The 22,041-nt window shown below is 33.6% G+C and overlaps 2 protein-coding genes across 2 annotated transcripts; one reads left to right on the top strand and one right to left on the bottom strand.

Annotated features, from left to right (window-relative positions):
- Window positions 1-10,898: 10,898 nt before the first annotated feature.
- LOC120147084 lies at window positions 10,899-12,390 on the bottom strand. The gene is made up of 3 exons (XM_039160539.1): window positions 12,222-12,390; window positions 11,515-12,081; window positions 10,899-11,465 (listed from the first exon to the last, which is right to left on the bottom strand). Exons 1-3 carry the CDS (start codon window positions 12,388-12,390, stop codon window positions 10,909-10,911), a joined length of 1,293 nt encoding a protein of 430 aa, XP_039016470.1. The 3' UTR covers window positions 10,899-10,908.
- A 6,823-nt stretch (window positions 12,391-19,213) lies between these two features.
- Window positions 19,214-20,486, top strand: LOC120147002 (LOB domain-containing protein 1-like). Its single transcript, XM_039160480.1, has 2 exons — window positions 19,214-19,578; window positions 20,181-20,486. The coding sequence occupies exons 1-2, from the start codon at window positions 19,315-19,317 to the stop codon at window positions 20,484-20,486; spliced, it is 570 nt and encodes a 189-aa protein (XP_039016411.1). The 5' UTR covers window positions 19,214-19,314.
- The last annotated feature ends 1,555 nt before the right edge of the window (window positions 20,487-22,041 follow it).

Below are 22,041 nucleotides of genomic sequence, written 5' to 3'. Positions count from 1 at the left end.
AACTGGAATGGCACCTTCATAAGGAGTGCTTCGTTTTGTTGTGTTAACTTTTTCAGACCCGTTCATCTATCGGAATTTGCCATGCATACCGTGTCCCGCCTTATGGATTCTGGTAATACATCCTCCACTTGTATTTTGCACGCAGGAATTTCACCCAGAGTTTCCTTTCCTCTTATTAACTGGAATGGCACCTTCATAAGGAGTGCTTCGTTTGGTTGTGTTAACTTTTTCAGACCCGTTCATCTATCGGAATTTGCCATGCATACCGTGTCCCGTTTGATTAGGTTGATCCCACCTTTATCCAACGAGTGACACCAAATAAATCTTCTTATTAATCGTTCTGTCTCTGAGCAAATTCCTTTAGGTAATACGGCTGTTTGCATTGTGTAGGTTGGAATGGCTGACAACACCGCCTTTGCTAGTGTAATCCTACCGGCAAGAGATAGATGTTTTGCTTTCCATCATGACAATTTGTCTTGTACTTTTTGCACTAGGTACCTGTAAGTTTCTTGCTTGGTTTTACCGTGTAGAATTGGTACTCCAAGATATTTTCCCAAGTTGAGTACTTCCTTGAATCCGTAGGTTCCACTTGTGTTCTTTTCTGCTTCCATTGGTACATACATTGTGTGAGAAAAAGATATTGGTTTTCTCGGTACTTACCTTTTGTCCTGATGCAGCTTAAAATTTCTCCAACACTTTCCGGATCACATGAAGTTGATCGATTGAAGCTTCTGCGAAAAGAATCATATCGTCTGCAAAAATCAGATGAGAAATTGTTGGGCCTTCTTTTGATGTTTTAACGGTTTCCAGTGTCCATTTGAAACTTCACGGTTAATCGCTTGGGCCAATCTTTCCATACACGTAACAAATTGGTAAGGTGAAATTGGATCGTCTTGTCTGATTCCTCTGGATGGTTTGAAGGATTCAGTCATTGTGCCGTTCTACAGGATTTGCATCGAGACTGACGATACACACTGCATAATCATTCTTCGCATGCTTGTTGGAATTGTGATGTCCTATAGTATATCGTCTATAAAAGACCATTCTAATCTATCATACGCCTTTTCGAGATTGATTTGCATCACCATTCACCCTCGTTTCCCTTTCTTATTTCTCATAGAGTGGACTATTTCTTGCGTTATGATAATATTATCCATAATGGATCGCCCTGGATCGAAGCTAGCTTGGGTGTGCGAGATTCATTCAGATAGGAGCGGTTTTTCGATTCACCATAATCTTCGTAACCACCTTATATAAGACTCTGCATAAGCTTATAGGTCGTCGACTTTCGGGATAAGTACTAGCAGCGTTTTGTTCAAGTATTCACTTATTGGATTTCCATTGAATAAATCCTGCACCAATTGACGTATTGTTTTACCCACGATCGGCCAGTTCATTTGGTAAAAAACAGCATGTAAACCGTCTACTCCTGGTGCCTTCCAGGGGTTCTTCTTCATCACTACCCCATTGATTTCTTCGGTAACTGTTGGTATTAGAGTTTCCATTCTTCTTGCTTCTAATTTTGGAAAAGCATTTCGAATTCCATAGGCATATCCATCTCCTCCTGCGCTGGTGAACAAATTCTTATAAAACTCGATGGCCATCTTCTTTAATTGTTCTTGGTCTGAGCACCATGAGCCTTCCGAAGTTTTCAGCGCTGTTTCCATATTCCTTCTTCGTCTACTCATGGTGGAAGTGTGGAAGAACCTTGTACTTTTGTCTCCATAGAGGATCCATTTATTTCTTGCTTTTTGGGACCACAGCGACTGTAACATCCTCCATGTCGGGTTAGTGATTAATTTGTAAAATTTCAGCATTTGGTGATTTAAGTAGAATGATGGAAGAGTTCAATGACCTATTTGAGTTATTTGGTGTAGGATTGAATTATAAAGAAGGAAGATTAGAAGGACAACATGGTCTTTTTATAGCAATATAATTTTGGGGTTAGTATTATATTAAGCACGTGGAAGAGTAGGAAATTAAACAAGCTTCCAGAGTCATCTTCTTCTTTCTTCTTCTTCCTTCTTCTTCCCTCTTCTTCTTCATACGTGAGACCCAAGCTAGTAAGATTTTCTTGTTAGTGAATTTCTTGATGAATTTATGGTTGATTCATGACTATTAGGCAATAGTTAAGCTTAAGGAGGTTTAAATTGTTTTAAAACCTCAAGAGGAGAAGTATAGAAGAATTAAGAAAGGAAGTAGAAAAGTGAAATCTTAGATTAGAGTCCATAATAAGAATTGGAAGTGAGATTTGACTTGTCATCAAGTTAATTAAGGGATAGGAAGTGTTAGAATAGGAATTTGAACATGTTGCAAAACTAGTATAATTTTTGTAATTACATAAGAATGACTAGATTTGGAGTTAAAGAAGCGATTATGGAATAGAAATAAGTTTAAGTATGTGTATTAAAGTAGGAGTATTAAAGGAATTGAAATAGGAAGGTTGAGCTGAAATAAGGTGATTTTCGAGCTCAAAATGGGATTTCTGGGCTAGGGGAATCGGTACCCATTCAAGGGGAATCGATCCCCCCTCAAACGAATATGAATTTCCAGAATGCTAGAGGGGAATCGATACCCCTAGGGGGGGAACCGATTCCCCATAATGAAAAAAAAAGAAGAAAGAAGAGAGACTAAACTATTAATCCCTTAAATTGGTAGGCTATTAGAGGTTAATTTTAAGACTTAGGCATCTGATAATCATCTTGAAAATTTTGCTTATGTAGATATTGAGCCTAATCGAGTTCCGGAACCATCGACAAGTAGGATCAATCGAGGGAAAGACAAAGAAATCTAGGTGAGTGCATATGCATAGCATGAATATGTATTTTGTTCAGTTCTAGACTTGTGATAAGTCTAGATTCAATATTTTGATACATGATCGTAGTTCATATGATGATATATGACATGAATCCATACCATATGCATTATGGGACATGAATATGAAAGAAAAGTTATATGAGTTATATGATAAAGGTATGGAAATAATATGTCTACATGATATGAATTAGATAAATTGTAAAAGTCCATGTTATGTAAATGAAAACTATAGGTATAGTTGGCATGCCAAGGGTAGAGGGTCTATGTGGTCCTTCGGGACATATATGTATTCTTTGGAACATGTGTGAAGTCTGGTGAGACACATACTTGATCCTTGGCATATGTATATGATTCTTAAGGAATGATATGTGGTCCTTCGGGACATATATGTATTCTTTGGAACATGTGTAAGGTCTGGTGAGACACATACTTGATCCTTGGTATATGTATATGATTCTTAAGGAATGATATGTGGTCCTTCGGGACATATATGTATTCTTTGGAACATGTGTGAAGTATGGTGAGACACATACTTGATCCTTGGCATATGTATATGATTCTTAAGGAATGATATGTGGTCCTTATGGACATTATTATATGGCACTCCGGTGCAATTCTACGTGGCACTTAGGTGCAATTATATGAGCTGTGGTGACAGCATAGTGCACAACCTCACAATACTCACATACCTTAGGTTCTCTGTATGGTACCATGTGCTAATGAACTTACTAAGGCGAACTTATGAATGTGAATTTGATAAGTATATGTGTAAGAAACACGGTTTTGGTTATTGTATTGTTTACATACATCTTATTACTGCAACCCATCTCATTTTGGCAATTACTTTATATTTATTGATATTATTATTATATTATTTCCTCACTAAGTCGATGACTTAGCGTGTGAGTGTTTCACACGTAGGATCCGATAAAGTAGACAATTCGAGGTTAAGCAGCTGGACAATATTACTCCTGCAACTATCAGATCAGAAGCAACTTAATCAGTAGGTCATTTTGTTATAAAAATGGATGTTGGCATGTAATTAAAGAGTTAAGTTGTGTATGCTCTGAATATTTTGGTAAAATTATATTACCATATGTATATTATTGTATTTTTCGTAATATAAGTTCAAGTATTTTACTATTATTTGTAATGAGTTGTGTTTTAAAAGTCAATGTAATATCTTTGACTCGTATCTGGGTTGGGATACGGGTTGGGGGAGTTACATTTAATGGTATCAGAGCCATGGTTTAGCCGATTCTAGGCATAAACCAGAGTCTATAGAGTCTTTAAATGGAATACATGCCAACAAATAGTGAGAACTTCTGATCTGGTATAGTATGAGTATGCTGTTTTGCTAATAGAATAATGTGTTTATTCTTATTAGATGTCCGGACATAATAGCTCCCGAAGTGAAGCGGGAGAAGATAGGCCTGCTGAAAGCTGTAATTTACCTACCCTGGACAGGCAAGGTGAAGAACAGGCATCTCAAGGAGTGCCTGTGCAAGATCAAGATATGTTCTTCAGAACGTTAGACGCTATTCTAACGCGTCTTCAACCTCCTGCTCCACCAATTCAAATGATGAATGTAGCAAAAGAGTTGAGAGGTTTAGGAGCTCCCGAATTTAAGGGAGAAACCGAAGAAGGTCCGGTTGCGGCAGATCTTTGGTTAAATGATTTAAAAATCATGTTGGATGGTCTCCATTGTTCTGAAGTGGAGAAGTTAGATGGAGCTGTCTCGTTGTTGAGGGGTCAGGCGAGAATATGGTGGACGAACGTCACCATGAGGGATGCCCACTGACCAATTGACTTGGTCTTTATTCTTAGATGAATTTAAAAATAAGTACATTGGAGATCAATTTATTCGACAGATGAAGCAGGAGTTTTTGAATTTGAAACAGATGAATCGCTCTGTATATGAGTATGAATGTGAGTTCAACAAGTTGAGTAGGTTTGCATCCGAGCTTGTGCCTACTGAAAAAAAGGCTTGTGAATGGTTTGTGGAGGGTTTACGCCCTAGATTGAAAGAGATACTGATAGTATTGAATTTGTCCCCGTTCCAAGAGGTGATCAATCGTGCCAAGACTCTTGAAAGAGCTCAGAATTAGAGATTCGGGGATTTTAGAGTTTAGACATCAAAGAGAACGAGTACTTCTTCTAGCTCAGTACCATCAAAAAGGGGAAGAGACTCGGGATTTCAATCACAAGCTAGATCAGAATCAGTTGCATCGTCTGCTAGGGGAGCAAGTCATGCAAGACCTAGACAGACGCAGTCAGTGAATTCTGGTGCTGGGAGATCTACTCCGAGTCAAGCGAGATAGTGTCAGCACTGTGGGAAAAACCATTCTGGGGTTTGTCGGATGGCTGCTGGGACTTGTTTTCGATGCGAAGATGCCAGACATTTTATCCGGGATTGTCCATTGATTGTTGGTGAGCATGCACCATCTGAAAGAGTTGGTTCTTCCTCACAAAGAGGACGAGGAAGAGGCAGAGGAAGGAACCCGTCTAAATTCTCTGCTCAACCTGAAGTTCGATCAACCGCACGGGTGTACAATTTAAAGACAAGTGAAGACCGTGATGACCCTGATATTATAGCAGGTACTTTTCAGTTGTATGATAAATTAGTATTGGTACTGATTGATCTGGGTTCCAATTATTCTTATATTACAAGTAAGTTAGTAAAGGAATTGAGGATTCCCTTAGAAGCTACGAGTAATGAGATTATAGTAACAACTCCGTTAGGCCATAGTGCTCGGGTGAATAAAGTCTGTGAGGGGTGTCCCATAAAGGTTCAGGGAATTGAATTCCCTGCTAATATGATGGAATTACCCTTTGACGAGTTTGAAGTGATTCTGGGAATGGATTGGTTGTTCCATTACTATGGAGATGTTAATTGCAGATTGAAAAAGGTAACCCTAAAAAGTCCAGGAGGAACAAAGATAAGTCTGAGCAGTGAAAAGTTTAATCCCTTAGCAAATGTAATGTCAGTAATGTCAGCTAAGAAGCTATTGCTACAGGGATGTCAAGGATTTCTTGCAAATGTGATAAATTTAAGAGCTATAGAGAAAGGGCTAGAGGAGATTCCAATAGTTCAAGAATTCCCTGAAGTTTTCCCGGCTGAGTTGCCAGGATTACCTCCAGATAGAGAGGTAGAATTTCAAATTGAGATAATGCCAGGAACCGCTCCAATTGCAATGGCACCTTATCGGATGGCTCCGAAAGAATTGCAAGATTTAAAGAATCAATTGCAAGAGTTGCTAGGAAAAGGATTTATTCGACCAAGTGTGTCACCTTGGGGAGCTCCGGTGTTATTTGTTAAGAAGAATGATGGATCAATGCGTCTCTGTATTGATTATCGACAGCTTAATAAGGTGACCATCAAGAACAAGTATCTCCTTCCGCGCATTGATGACTTGTTTGATCAACTAAAAGGAGCTTCAGTATTTTCGAAGATCGATCTACGTTCGAGTTATCATCAATTGAAGATTCAGGAGAAAGATATTCCGAATACGGCTTTCAGAACGAGATATGGTCATTATGAATTCATCGTAATGCCATTCGGAGTAACGAATGCACCAGCTACTTTCATGGATCTCATGAACATGATTTTTCAGCCCTATTTGAACCAGTTTGTTTTTGTCTTTATTGATGACATACTGGTTTACTCGAAGTCCATTGAAGAGCACAGCGCACATCTGAGGTTAGTTTTGCAAATTCTCAGGGATAAAAATCTCTATGCGAAATTGTCCAAATGTGAATTTTGGCTAAACGAAATAATTTTCTTGGGGCATGTAATCTCGGGAGTTGGGATTAGAGTAGACCCTCAGAAGGTTAAAGCTATAATGGACTGGGAAGTTCCAAAGAATGTATCTGAAGTTCGGAGTTTCCTTGGACTTGCCCGTTATTATCGAAGATTCGTTAAGAATTTTTCGATGATAGTGCTGCCTTTAACAAAGATGATGAGAAAGAATGTACCGTTTGTTTGGACTTCTGAATGTCAAGAAAGTTTCGAAGCTTTAAAGAGAATTCTGACGGAAACTCTGATATTGGTTCAACTGGAATCTGGCAAGAATTTTGTAGTATACAGTGACACATCCCATAACGGGTTGGGGTGTGTATTAATGCAAGAAGGGAAGGTGGTAGCGTATGCATCGAGACAGTTGAAACCATATGAAAAGAATTACCCCACTCATGATTTAGAAATGGCTGATGTAGTATTCGCTCTCAGGATTTGGCGTCATTATCTTTATGGGGAGCATTGTTACTTATATACGGATCATAAGAGCCTGAAGTACCTGATGACTCAAAAAGAGTTGAATTTGAGGCAACGTAGATGGGTAGAGTTCTTAAAGGATTATGATGTGATAATTGACTATCATCCCGGAAAAGCTAACGTGGTAGCAGATGCTTTGAGTAGAAAGACGTTTGCAGCTTTACGAGCTATGAATGCAAGATTATCTTTAACGGGAGACGGTGGTCTTTATGCAGAGTTAACCCTTAAACCAGCATGGTTGGAACGGATAAGAGAATTACAAAGTAAAGATGAAACGTGTTTGAAAAGAATTGAACAAGTAAAGAACAAAGAGATTAAAGACTTTGAGATTAAGTCAGATGGAAATATATATTGTAAAGGAAGAATTGTAATACCCGACAATGACGACTTTAAGAAAGAAATATTAACAGAAGCTCATTGCAGTTCGTTAACGATGCACCCGGGTGGAACCAAGATGTATATGGATTTGAAGGATCGATTTTGGTGGTCAGGGATGAAACGAAGTATCACCGAATTTGTGTCTAAGTGTTTGATATGTCAACAAGTCAAAGCCGAGCATCAAGTTCCGTCAGGATTATTGCAACCGCTTTTCATTCCTCAATGGAAATGGGAAAATGTTACGATGGATTTTGTTTCGGGGTTACCCTTGACTCCGAACAAAAGAGAATCAATCTGGGTAATTGTTGATCGATTAACTAAGTCAGCACATTTCTTTCCGGTTAGAACGGATTTCTCTATGGAAAAGTATGCAGAGCTGTATATTAGAGAAGTTATTAGATTCCATGGAGTGCTTGTTTCCATAGTCTCTGATCGAGACCCTCGATTCACTTCTAGATTCTGGAAATCTTTGCATGGAGTGTTGGGGACTCGTTTAAACTTTAGTACGGCTTTTCATTCTTAGACTGATGGGAAATCAGAGAGAACTATTCAGATATTGGAAGATATGTTGAGAGTATGCGTAATGGAATTCAAAGGATCATGGGAAAAGTATTTACCGCTGGCAGAGTTCGCTTACAATAATAGTTATCAGTCTAGTATAAAGATGGCCCCATATGAAGCATTATATGGAAGAAAATGCTGTACTCCATTAAATTGGTATGAACTCAAAGATCGAAGTGTTCTTGGTCCGGAGTTAATTCAAGATGTAGAACAGAAAGTTCAAGAAATTCAGCATAACCTCAAAGTGGCCTCTGATCGGTAAAAGTCCTATTCTGATCTTAAAAGAAAGGAGATTGAATTTGAAGTTGGGGATAAAGTGTTTTTAAAGGTATTTCCATGGAAGAATGTGTTGAGGTTCGGTCAGAAAGGAAAGTTAAGTCCCCGATTTATTGAACCATATGAAATTGTAAAAAGAGTGGGACCCGTAGCATACCAATTGACTTTACCACCAGAAATGAAAAAGATTCATAATGTATTCCATGTCTCAATGCTTCGAAGATATCGATCGGATCCCTCCCATATCGTAAACCCAGAAGAGATCGAGGTACAATCGGATATGACTTATGAGGAAGAACCGATTCAAATTTTAGCTCATGAGGTTAAGCAATTGAGGAACAAGACTATTCCATTGGTTAAAGTTTTATGGAAGAATCACAAAGTAGAGGAAGTAACATGTGAGCGTGAGGAGGATATGAGGAATCAGTATCCTCATCTCTTTTCTTATTAAAAATTCGAGGACGAATTTTCTTAAGGGAGAGAGATTTGTAACATCCTCCATGCCGGGTTAGTGATTAATTTGTAAAGTTTCAGTATTTGTTGATTTAAGTAGAATGATGGAAGAGTTCAATGACCTATTTGAGTTATTTGGTGTAGGATTGAATTATAAAGAAGGAAGATTAGAAGGACAAAATGGTCTTTTTATAGCAATATAATTTTGGGGTTAGTATTATATTAAGCACGTGGAAGAGTAGGAAATTAAAACAAGCTTTCAGAGTCATCTTCTTCTTTCTTCTTCTTCATACGTGAGACCCAAGCTAAGGTAAGATTTTCTTGTTAGTGAATTTTTTGATGAATTTATGGTTGATTCATGACTATTAGGCAATAGTTAAGCTTAAAGGAGGTTTAAATTGTTTTAAAACCTCAAGATGAGAAGTATATGAAGAATTAAAGAAAGGAAGTAGAAAAGTGAAATCTTAGATTAGAGTTCATAATAAGAATTGGAAGTGAGATTTGACTTGTCATCAAGTTAATTAAGGGATAGGAAGTGTTAGAATAGGAATTTGAACATGTTGCAAAACTAGTATAATTTTTGCAATTACATAAGAATGACTAGATTTGGAGTTAAAGAAACGATTATGGAATAGAAATAAGTTTAAGTATGTGTATTAAAGTTAGGAGTATTAAAGGAAATGAAATAGGAAGGTTTGAGCTGAAATAAGGTGATTTTCGAGCTCAAAATGGGATTTCTGGGCTAGGGGAATCGGTACCCATTCAAGGGGAATCGATCCCCCCTCAAACGAATATGAATTTCCAGAATGCTAGAGGGGAATCGATACCCCCAGGGGGGAACCGATTCCCCCATAATGAAAAAAAAAGAAGAAAGAAGAGAGACTAAACTATTAATCCCTTAAATTGGTAGGCTATTAGAGGTTAATTTTAAGACTTAGGCATCTGATAATCATCTTGAAAATTTTGCTTATGTAGATATTGAGCCTAATCGAGTTCCGGAACCATCGACAAGTAGGATCAATCGAGGGAAAGACAAAGAAATCTAGCTTTACGGAGTTCAGAAATTGTTGCGTTTCCTGTCTTTACTGTTGTATATCTGTTAAAGAGGGGAAGGAATGGATTTGATTAAACATGGTTTTTGTTACCCCAAGTGAAGGTATCTAAGACTTCTGTTTGATATAGAAACTGTGAATTGTCATTTGTGGTTTGAGAGATAATCATGAGTTTTGAACATGAAATCTCTTTTCTTTTATCTGCTCAAACGGACGATTATAAGGTAATGTTAATAAAATCTCTTTATATATATAATTTATTTTTAAGGAATATATTTGTTTCAAGAAGATACCAACACCAAATAATTTTCTTGAAAATAGAAATTTAAGGTTTAATGTTAAAAGAGTAAATTATATTTTTATTGATATATTACATGCGATCGACTTCTAATTATTATCTATTTCAATTGTTTTTAAATATTATTTAAAAAAAATACTAATAAGATTCCACGTATACACGTTTAGCTAGTCAGGATTTACTTGTGCGGTGTAAAAAATTTCAAGTCCAAGCCAATAAGAGTATCCACAACAAAAGGTTTCATACATTTCTCATTGCTTACTGCAAATTACTTTCAATCATCTTTAGTTTCTTATTTGGAAACTTCACAATGACATTTATGGTTCATTTTATGTTTATCCAGCAGGCTATGTTCAAGAAGGCAATTTGGTAGGCGTAAAGCCAGAGAACCAGAAGTAACAGAGTACGTCTTTGAGGTAGATGATACCAGTGATGATACGATGTATGAAACCATAAATTAATTACGATTGCAATAAAATCATACATACTCAAATAAACCATACACAAACCTCAATCCAACCATACAAACTCAAATAAATCCCAAAGTGACACTGAAACCAAATCACACAAACTCATTCATTAATTAACAAATTACACTCACAATTATTAATACTCGTAATCATATATATAGCTCACTTTAATCCTTTCTTCAGAGAAGTTGGAATGAAATGTCAAACCCCTTGTGAACTCCTTGGATTGTTTAGAATCTTCATACACGTCTACAATCATGAAAGACGATTAAAATTAAAACTTTGATGATTAAAGAGAATAATGGCTTTTTATTTATCCTTACCACTGGCTCAAAAGTTTTCTTCTCCAAACCGGCGGCATCTGTAGTGGGCAATGTAGTTGCATGCAGGCTGAGCACACTTGAGAATTTCTTCTTGGCAAAGCTTACCGCAATCGGAACATTCAGGATAACCCGTTGCCTTCCTGAAAAAACCAAGCTCATGATCATGTCTGCCATAATACCACATGGTGGCCCCGTTCTTGACAAATGGACGATTTCCAAGAACGCAATCGGGATGAGCAGAAGTATCACAGATCGAACAATGATAATACCAAAGGCTTGGATCTCTTTCTCCTTCACAAATATCACAATAACGATGATTTGGATAATCATTATCATTATGATAAGTAAGGTATAGCATGTGTTCATCCGATTTGTGAGGAGCTGAATGTGGTAACGTTACGCATCCAAAATCCAAAGCAAAACTGCACTTTCCACATCTGAATGCACCAACCCAATGCCAGCCGCTGCCACAACCATTACACTTCTTCTGCTTGCATTTGAAATTAAAAAAAAAGGAAGTGTTGGTGTGCTTGCCCTTCAATGATATCAGCAACTTTTGCACACCTTATGCAAACATCGTACAATCCTCCAATGTTGTAGAAGAAACCATTACAAATTCGATCGCACAGGCCACATGTCTCGAGATCTTCAAATTGAAGAGTAGCATTAGATTGACGAAGCCAATGTTGCTTGATTCTTGGCAACTCAGCACAACTTTTGTGAAGACAAAAATGGCAATCTGATTCCGAACAATAATAGAGCTGAGTTGAGACTGGCAGCATGCACCCATCACATTGTCTATCAGTTTCCTCCTCCATCTTGTCTGCTAGCACTAAACAATGACTTTCATGGCTGGAATGTTCAATCTTTGTGGCTTCCCCATCTTCATTCTCCTCAATAACACGAGTGATGGAAGACCGCGTCGCTGCATTGAGCTCCTCACACCGGCATTCTTCCTCAATTACCTCGTACAATCTTTTATCGTCTAAGGCACAATTCACATGAACTTCGTAATTGCAACTTGATACCACACAAGAGTAACTGCCACGCTCTACTTTCACTTCCTCGAAACAGATCTTGCAATCCTTCCTTGTAAGCTCTCTTTTTTCAAGAAAATATTTGCGAAAAAGGCAGTGGTGATGTCGTGAGAATTTGATAATGCGTGGGAGTTTTGTGCAGTCTTTATGGAAGACAACACAAGTAGAGCATATATAAGAAATATATTTGCCATCAGTGCCACACGCGTCGCAAAAGAATGATCCTGGTCTCCACAATAGGATGAATGGGTGCTGATGGTGACTTTTATCTTCGACAACGGACCTCGGCCAAGCACATTCAATATTGATGTTACAATGTCAAAGTGAACAAGAATAAAAGTATCCACAATGTTGGGTTTGACATAGCTTGCAAAAAAGAGAATTCTTTTCACACTCAAGAGAAAGAGGGTGTTGGTGATGGGAAGGGTGATGGATTTTAGCGGGTAACTCATCAAGGCATTTCTTATGGAAAACAAAGGATGGACAGTTAAAACAAAATTAGATAGCATCAAGCAATGGTTGATGACACCAGAGGCAGCTGAATCTTTTAAATAGATCCATGCGAGTTTGAATGAAGGTCAATGGATGTCGGTGGAAATCATGTTTGGACTCTTGGTTGACCTCGCTATGCGAAGAAGATAAATTAAAACATTTGATGTCAAGGGAAAAGTAACAAGTATAAGTACGACATTCATAAAAGAACATGTCACGTTTTTCCTTGCATAATGCACAACCATATACATACTCAGAATGGGGTCTTTCTCGAAGAAAAAAACCTGAGGTGTGCTCGGGATGTAGAGGGTGTTTGGAAATTAAATAAAGGGGTGCCTCCGCACATTGCTGATGAAGGTGATAATTGCAGAGTGCACAAGTAAAGCATGGACCTGAAACCACTTCCCTGCATCCATAACAGTAAGCTTTGGGATCAGCTTCACTGCTTTGCACTTCCACAAACACCGAGGGATGCTCATGGAGCACATGCTTCATCTCTCTCTCATTTTCATTATCCATTTGTGTTTTTGTCTGAGTAATGAATACTATGAGATGGTAGTGAATGACAACTCAATGTTCAAACAATTTCTTATAAATATCAATTAGAGGGAATATGATTCTTGTTCGTTGTGGGATTAAAGAATAAAGTTGGTGTCTCAAACAAGTAAATAATTTATTGAGAAACAATCAAGGAACAAAATAAAAAAATATATTAAAAACTTAATTAATATTCTTTAAAAAAATACTTAAATTAATATATGAGAAAAGATTCCCCGTAAATCTAAAGTTTTTTTAAATGATTATAATTTAAATGCAATCAAGAATATTATAATATATTATATAAGAAACTTAAATATTATAACGAAATTGTTTACAATTAATTAAACATTTCAAATGAATAATTACTCATTTAACAATTATAATTGAATCATATGTTTGAAATGAATATTGGAAAAAAAATCGAAGTTGACAAGCCAATGACATGCAACAAAATTACCTACTAAAGTCATTATTACAAAAAAAATCTCTCAAAATTTTCGTTTTCGTGTTCAGTTTAAATCGGATTCAGTGACTTATTTTTGTGGTTTGAGTAAGATTAAATAGGATAAAATCTTTATTTAATCATGATCTGTATGTTTTGAATCTATTTAATTTGATTAACTCGAATCTCAAACAATGTATTATCTCAAATTATATCTTTATCAAAATCGAACTCATACAAATCGAATTGTGTTAAATTTAACTTCTATCTGCTCATCAAACTGGTCTAATTCGTTTTATGAACAAAAACTAAATTTTTTTCTTCAGGAATTACCAGGGTCACAAAGAGCCGACGCGGTAAGCAGTATGGTGTACGAGGCGAGCGCTTGGATCCGTGACCCGTGTACGGTTGCACCGGGGCCGTGTGCCAACTTCAAAAACAAGTGAGCGAGCTCCAAGGGCAACTCGCCAAGGTGCAAGCCGAAATCGTCACAATGCAATGGCAACAAGCCAATTTGGCAGCCATCATCTTGGAAATGATTCAAACCAACAATGGTTCTCAGCAAATTGATACCTCTTGTTTTCTTGATGATAATAATCTTGCTTCTGCTTGGGAGTTGGACATGATGAAAAAAATGGTTACATTTTTAATAAATTAAATTTAATATTTTAGTTTTGTATTTTTAGTTAGAGAATTTTCAATCAGGTAATTTAGTTTTATGGTAGAAAAAGTGTCCTTGATGTTTTTATTATTTTGTGTAAAAGTGTTGGTAGTTTGGTAATAATATGTCAGGTACTATAATCTTAAGGTTAATTTTATAAATTAAATAATAACCTACACCAAATAATTTTACTCTTTTTCTTGAAAATAGAGATTTAAGATTTAATGTTAAAAGAGTAAATTATATTTTTTTATTGATATATTACATGCGATCGAATTCAAATTATTATCTATCTCAATTGTTTAAGTTTGATTATTGAGATTAAAGGTTTTAAAATTGAAGATAACCAATTTTTTTATAAAAAAAATCTTATCACCTTTTATTGTTAATTTCAATTATCTATCTTCACTCATCCAATATTTAAAAAAAATGTATTTAATCCTGAGTATTTATCAAGTCTCTTTATTATTAAAATGATTAATTTAATCCTGATATTAATGGATGATAATTAAATAAGACAATGTTTTATAGAACTAACTAATATTTTTTAAAGTTTTTATAGTTTAAATCTTTGTTTTGAAATTAAAATGTAAATAAAGGTATTTATATATTATTCCTTAAACCATATATGCTAACTCTAAAGCTAATCTTATTTGATTCATTTTACTAGAATAATAGCTGAACTGAACAATGTAATAGTATAAGGACTAATTTGAATCGATCCTTATAATAAAAGGACCTAACGAATACTTACATCAATTTATATCCCTAGGAGGCGTGATAAATCTAAAAACAAATCTAGCAAACACGCGATTTGATTCTTAAGGTGTATTCTAAGCAATTTGTCGCGAATATTGGCTTTTAAATCTTTTTTAAATTATGAAAATACAAATTTACCAAAAAAAACAACAACAACAGTATTTTGCATTCCCGACAACAAACATTAGTATCTCGTTTGAACATTATTATTATTATTATTATTATTAGAGAATTAATTAAAGATTATTTTTGAAAAATAAAAATTAGAAAAAAAATTTCCTTTCAAAGTTTGAAATTGCTGCAAACACAATTCACTTTGGTTCCTTTTGTTGAAAACAAACTGTAGACCATGATTTGTCCCACTAACAAAGTATAGTTTAAAGTTGAGTACTTTTAATGATTCTTTTTGTTGACTTTAAACTCAAGAAAGAATATTAAGCTGGGGAAAATATTAAAGTGTAAACGAAAGATTTATCGATGATGATGATTCTTGTTTAATTTTAATAAAGTTTGTAAGTAAAGAAAATATGATTCTTTTGGAATTAATCAATGATATCCGATCTTTTGATCGCCTAATCGAAATCGGATACTGTATAGGCAAGGGCAACCCTCTCAAGTTAATTTGTTCCATTCCAAAACGTCAAGGTTTGAACCCTTGACCTTGCTTAAAGAATCTAGTGTATCATCCCACTAGATTAACTGTTGTTAGTAAATATTATTATTTTTTAAAAAGATAGCAAAATATCACATAATACTGTGATAAATTAAAAATAAATGAGACACGTGGCATTTTTCAAATCCATTTATCGTGTTAGAAAAAAAGGTTTAAAATTAATATTTTTAACATAAACAAAAGATTTATGGTTTTCCCTAACTAGTTAAATTAAAGAGAGTAATGATTTTGCCTTTATGTCGAAGAAACTTCTCTGGCTTTGCATGGTAATGATAATTTACGATCACTTCATATATATATATATATAAATGAATCATAAGAAAGAGTTTGGAAGAAGGAAAGAAAGAGAAAAATATTCCCCTATATACTAAAATGATTAGACTCATAGACATAACAACTCAAATTTGACTAAATTTTCATTAAACAATAATGCTTGAAATTTTAAACACATTTTTATTATATATAAAAGGACAAAATTAAGGGTTTGAAAGATGTTTCATCCTCGAAAAATTAAAAGGAATTCAAAATTAGAGTTTTTTTAGAAAAATAAAGAAAATTCGGGGTCATTTTATATTTTTTAAAAATATATATTCATAATGTTGTCAAGTATTAATGGTAGAGTGGAGCAAATCAAAAGTTTAGAGCAAATTGATTTTTTTTAGAACTTTAATGACCAAAATAAGAGTAAAAAGAAAGTTCAGTGATAAAATTTATAATTTCCCTTAATTAAAAAATGCATAAAAAAACATCATCACGTCTGGTAAAAAGCATGCATGGATAACATAACGAAAGGCATTCAAATCTCTTCAGTGTTTGAACATAAAAATGGATGTTATTCAGACTATTATTTTGGAGGCTTTCGAAATAAAACTTTCATTGTCCTAAAACCGTTATTTTGCTAAAAATAATTAAAAATAACTTTATTTAATATTTTTGAGACACTAGATTCCTTAAGCGATGTTAGAGGTTCAAACTTTGGCTTTTACGAATGGAACAAATTGGGTTGGAAGGGTCGCCCTTGCTTCAGCACTACCCGATATGTATTAGTCAGTCAATAGATCATACACCGATGATTAATTAAAAAATAATTAAATTCGTTTTTTAAGTACATAATTTGGATGGCAGGCCTCTCATTGAACACGCTTAAAGATAAAATAATTATTTTAGCAAAAAAAATATTTAATTAATACACTTGTATCATACTTTTAAGAAAATAACATGAACCTGTGATAGTTTCACTTAATTTTCTTTTAATTATGATTCTATAATTTTCTTAATTATAATTACAATCATAATTATGAATGCAAATAATAACTAAAATATATCTGGACGGATGCAATCATAACGAGAGTTAATTGGAATATTTTATGTGACATGTTTGGTAACGAACAAAAGGCATCTCATGGTCATGGAGTAATTACAGCTGTATTTTCATCTATTTCTTTTTCAAGCCAAACAAACAGTAATAATTAAAAATCATCTGAAAAATATTTATATGTAGATAATTTGTTTTTTTTATAGAGGAATCACACATTGTTTATATATAATAAGACTTAAACTTAAAACAACAAAGATCACAAGGCTTTAATGACCAGATAATTAATTTTAATCTGAATATGTCCAGATATATATTACTTACGGTTGTGATTTTATCTTATATTTAACTTTAAAAATATTTAAATTGTATCTTATATTATATTAAATTTTATCACGTTGATATATAAATTGTGATTTGGTATCTGAGAAATTATGTAAAATTATATGATTCAACGTGACGTGCTGTTCAACCTTCTCGTGTTACTCACGTGCTATGTTTTTTTTACTTTGTTTTCAACTAGTTGGTCACGCAAACATGAAAAAACGTGTTCACGACGGTGCATTATTTTTTATTTTGGAATATTTTCTTAAACATGGAATTAATATTTTTACTTTTTCGAATGAAAATATTTTATTGATTTTTAAATTCAAGAAAAATATCCCATTGTTGCAATGAATAGGAAAAAAATTCTTGAACATTGAATTTTTAATTAATATCTTTTAAAGAAGTCATGGATTCGAATATATCTATTTTAAAATCAACAGTGATTATGATTATTTCATGTTGCAATGGTGATTTTGGAGGTTATTTAGGTAGATGGTAATATGGTAGTGTGTATGGGTGTGGTGATTCTAATGAGTGTGTTTAAGGTGAAGATGACGAAGGTTTATGGCGGTTAGGGTGGAGGTAGTGTCGGTGGTAGAAAAGGGCCTCGAACGGTGGTTGAAGGTTATCGGAGATGGTGGAACAGTGAGATTATATTGGGTTCTCGAAATCCATTTTTCTCCTGTTTTTTCTCTTACTAAACCTCTTTTTTTTCTCTTTTCTTTGTTTGGCCGACGGTGATCAGATTAACGACCGACATGGTGATCGAAATCGGGGTTCATTCTGGTTGAGTAGAGAAATGAAGAGAAAATAGTTTCTTTTTCTAACTTGAATTTTATTGATTAAGAAATTATTTAATAATTACAAAATTAACGGTGGGGTGATAAAAAAATTCAATGTACAAAGTTCAGTTATTAAATTTAAAAAAATAAAAATACAGTGAGTGAAATATGAGAGATTAAAGTTTAGCGAATAAATTGTAATTTATTCAAAATTATATAAAATTTAATATATTTAAATGTATTTAAATTTCTTATCCATATTATAATTTTTTAATATTGTATTATTTTTTTCTATCTAGTGTTAATAATATTATTATCACTTTTTAATTGAATAGAAAAATATTACATTTTTAAGATAAATATCAAAATTCAAATATATACAAAATAAATAACATAAATATCTCTAATCACTCCATCAATTAATGGATCTCAATGTTACTGTTATCTTTAATTAGTAGATAATTGGGTTAGTTACTAAAAACATGGAACTTGCGTTGAAGTTTAATTCCCCCATACGACAAAATTGTGACAACATTCAAACATCGTCACCTGTCTTCCTTCCTTTCTTTAACATCACGTGTCTCTCTTTCACATTTATATATACCTTAAATTCTTTTAATGTTCTTGTGTCATAGCAGAGTAATTGAACCACTTCCAAGCACTCTGTCTCCATTATAATTTTCATGCATATTAAGTTCAATGCATGTCGTAAAATATCATACACAGCCCACAACTCAGCCGTAAATACTGAACAAATTCTTAAACTTTTAAAGAAATCAAAGACACGTTATATCTAATGACGCCAACAACATTATCAAAATTTCACACAGCCCCATCGATATTAGTTTTGAACCATCCTATCCTAGCTGGATCTCATATTCGAAGCACGTGTTGCACAACCTTCACTGCTTTATTACACATTCTGCATTTTGTATTATTTAACTTGAAAAGTTAAAGATTTAAAACTATTAGATTCGGGTCAAGTATTCATTCCTATAATGCTTCATCATATTCTCAAATGATAATTGAGTTCCAGATTAAGAGAAAGAGAAAATGACGTAGAAAATTAAAAAAAATGTCACGTTAATATTATCATTAATATTTTAACGACATGTATCAAAATAATTATAATTTAAAAAAATTATTGAATAACTAAAAAAATAAAATAAATAAGATACTAAATAAATAGTTTGTTATAAAATTTATTTTTGAAGAGGTGTAAAAAATATTTGAGCAACATAAATTTAAAAGTGATTATTATTATTATTATTATTATTATTTATTCTCTTTGCTCTGCTCTATTTATATAGCTTTCCTTCCCCTGTTTTTCAACTAAAAGTAATCTCGTCTATATATATTTTTAAGTTCCTTTGCTTATTTAAACAATGGAAAACAATGAAAAATGCGCCCAATTTTCATCCTCTCTATCTCAATCTCCTTCTTCTTCTCCTTTGCCGTGTTTTCCTTCCCTAAATTCTCAATCTCCGCCGCCAACGGTTGTTCTCAGCCCTTGCGCTGCCTGCAAAATCCTTCGCCGCCGCTGCGTCGAGAAGTGTGTATTAGCGCCTTATTTTCCTCCGACGGAGCCTTATAAATTCACCATTGCTCATCGAGTTTTTGGTGCAAGCAATATCATCAAGTCTTTGCAGGTAATTTTCGTTTTTAAAATTCTGTGTGCGCGCCAAAACTGCCATTAAATTTTCATTTATCTGCTATTTGTTTTTCAAAAAATGATTATAATTTAAATGCAATCTAGAATATTATAATATATTATATAAGAAACTTAAATATTATAGCGAAATTGTTTACAATTAATTAAACATTTCAAATGAATAATTACTCAATTTAACAATTATAAATGAATCATATGTTTGAAATGAATATTGGAAAAAAATTAAAAAAAATCGAAGTTGACAAGCCAATGACATGCAACAAAATTGCCTACTAAAGTCATTATTACAAAAAATCTCTCAAAATTTTCGTTTTCGTGTTCGATTTAAATCGGATTCAATGACTTATTTTTGTGGTTTGAGTCCGATTAAATAGGATAAAATCTTTATTTAATTATGATCTATATGTTTCGAATCTATTTAATTTGATTAACTCGAATCTCAAACAATGTATTATTTCAAATTAAATCTTTATCAAAATCGAACTCATACAAATCTTATTGTGTTAAATTTAACTTCTATATGCTCATCAAAATCGATCTAATTCGTTTTTTTTGAACAAAAACTAAAATTTTCTTCAGGAATTACCAGAATTACAAAGAACCGACGCGATAAACAGCATGGTGTATGAGGCGAGCGCTCGGATCCGTGACCCCGTGTACGGTTGCGCTGGGGCCGTGTGCCAACTTCAAAAACAGGTGAGCGAGCTCCAAGGGCAGCTCGCCAAGGCTCAAGCCGAAATCGTCACAATGCAATGGCAACAAGCCAATTTGGTAGCCATCATCTTGGAAATGACTCAAACCAACAGTGGTTCTCAGCAAATTGATACCGCTTGTTTTCTTGATGATAATAATCTTGCTTCTGCTTGGGAGCCTCTTTGGACTTGATGAAAAAAATGGTTACATTTTTAATAAATTAAATTTTTTATTTTTAGTTAGAGAATTTTCAATCAGGTAATTTAGTTTTATGGTAGAAAAAGTGTCCCTGATGTTTTTATTATTTTGTGTAAAAGTGTTGGTAGTTTGGTACTAATATGTTAGGTACTATAATCTTAAGGTTAATTTTATAAATTAAATAATAACCAAACCTTTTTGGCCAAAGCAAAACTTTAATTCTTTAATTTTTAAGGTAAATTGTATATTTCATCACTTAATTTTTTCACTCCTATTTTGGTTATTAGAGTTAAAAAAATTTAAATTTAATTATTGAACTTTTTATTTGCTCCTAACTTAATCACTTTGTTGTTAAATACTTAACATCGTTATAATTAGGCATCTGTCTTTCAAAAATTATGAAATGATCCCAAAATTTTCTTTATTTATTTTGTAAAAAAACTCTGATTTAGAATTTTCTATGATTTCTTGACGATGAAATATCTTCTTTCAAAGCTCAACGTTGGAAAAGTGAGTTAAGAGACAAACTATATATCTTGATTTTATGTTGATCGGATGGTGAATATAATAGATTAAAATGATTTGAGATTTTACAGATTTTGAGTTAAATTTCACGAGTTCAATATTGATTTTTTTCTAATTCATTGAGTGATAAAATACGATGAGACAAATTCATAAATGTATTGAGTGATAAGAAAAGATATCAAAGAAAGATAATTTCGATATTCACTATAAAATCTTCTTTTAAGAAAGAAGATAAAAGAACAAAAATGACTACTATATCAATCAAAAGTGATCCACTTCAGCACATGCTATTACCATAGCATACATTCGTTTTTGATTTAATGTTCGATGATATAGAATTTTTTTTCAACCAAAATTAGGGTAAACTATGCGAACAGTCCCTTATGTTTTTTTATCTGACTTTGGTCACCAATTTAAAATCACCAATTTAAAAATTAAGGGGAAGTGATCTCTAATGTTATTGATTCGTTCGATTTTAATCCCTAATGTTATCGATATGTTTGATTTAGTCCCTCGGCCGTTAATTCCCTTAAACAAAAGGGGATTAACAGAAATTAATAGTAGAAGGACTAAAACCTAATGAACCAATAATGTGAGGGACCACTTACCCTTAATTTTTAAATTAATGACCAAAATCAATCATACCCTAAACAAAAGGGACTATTCGCATAGTTTAGCCTCCAAAATTAAATGACGATATAATAACACTTAACATGATTGGAATTTTTTTCTCCTTTCAATAATGTGATTAGTTTTATGGTCAAATTATTCTATTTGAAATATAAGTTCTGACTTAAATGACAACTTGGAATGTGTACATCACAAAGTCACCCAAATTTTGAATTAAAAGCAATTTTGGTTACCTAATTTATTTTTGTTTTAAAGAAAACTTGTAAAATAGTTATTTGATTAGTTACTTGTCAAACTAGCTAGTTTCTTTACTAATATTCTTTGACTAATTTTTGGCTTTATCGTCCCCCTCGAGTTTCTCATGACTAGGAGGTCTACATTATTAGAATTAGGT

The sequence above is a fragment of the Hibiscus syriacus genome, unplaced genomic scaffold (assembly GCF_006381635.1).
Source record: "Hibiscus syriacus cultivar Baekdansim isolate YM2019G1 unplaced genomic scaffold, ASM638163v2 tig00110933_pilon, whole genome shotgun sequence".
Taxonomy (NCBI): Eukaryota; Viridiplantae; Streptophyta; class Magnoliopsida; order Malvales; family Malvaceae; genus Hibiscus; species Hibiscus syriacus.
Note: the sequence above shows the minus strand (reverse complement) of the source record. Positions and strands in the feature narration are given on the sequence as shown.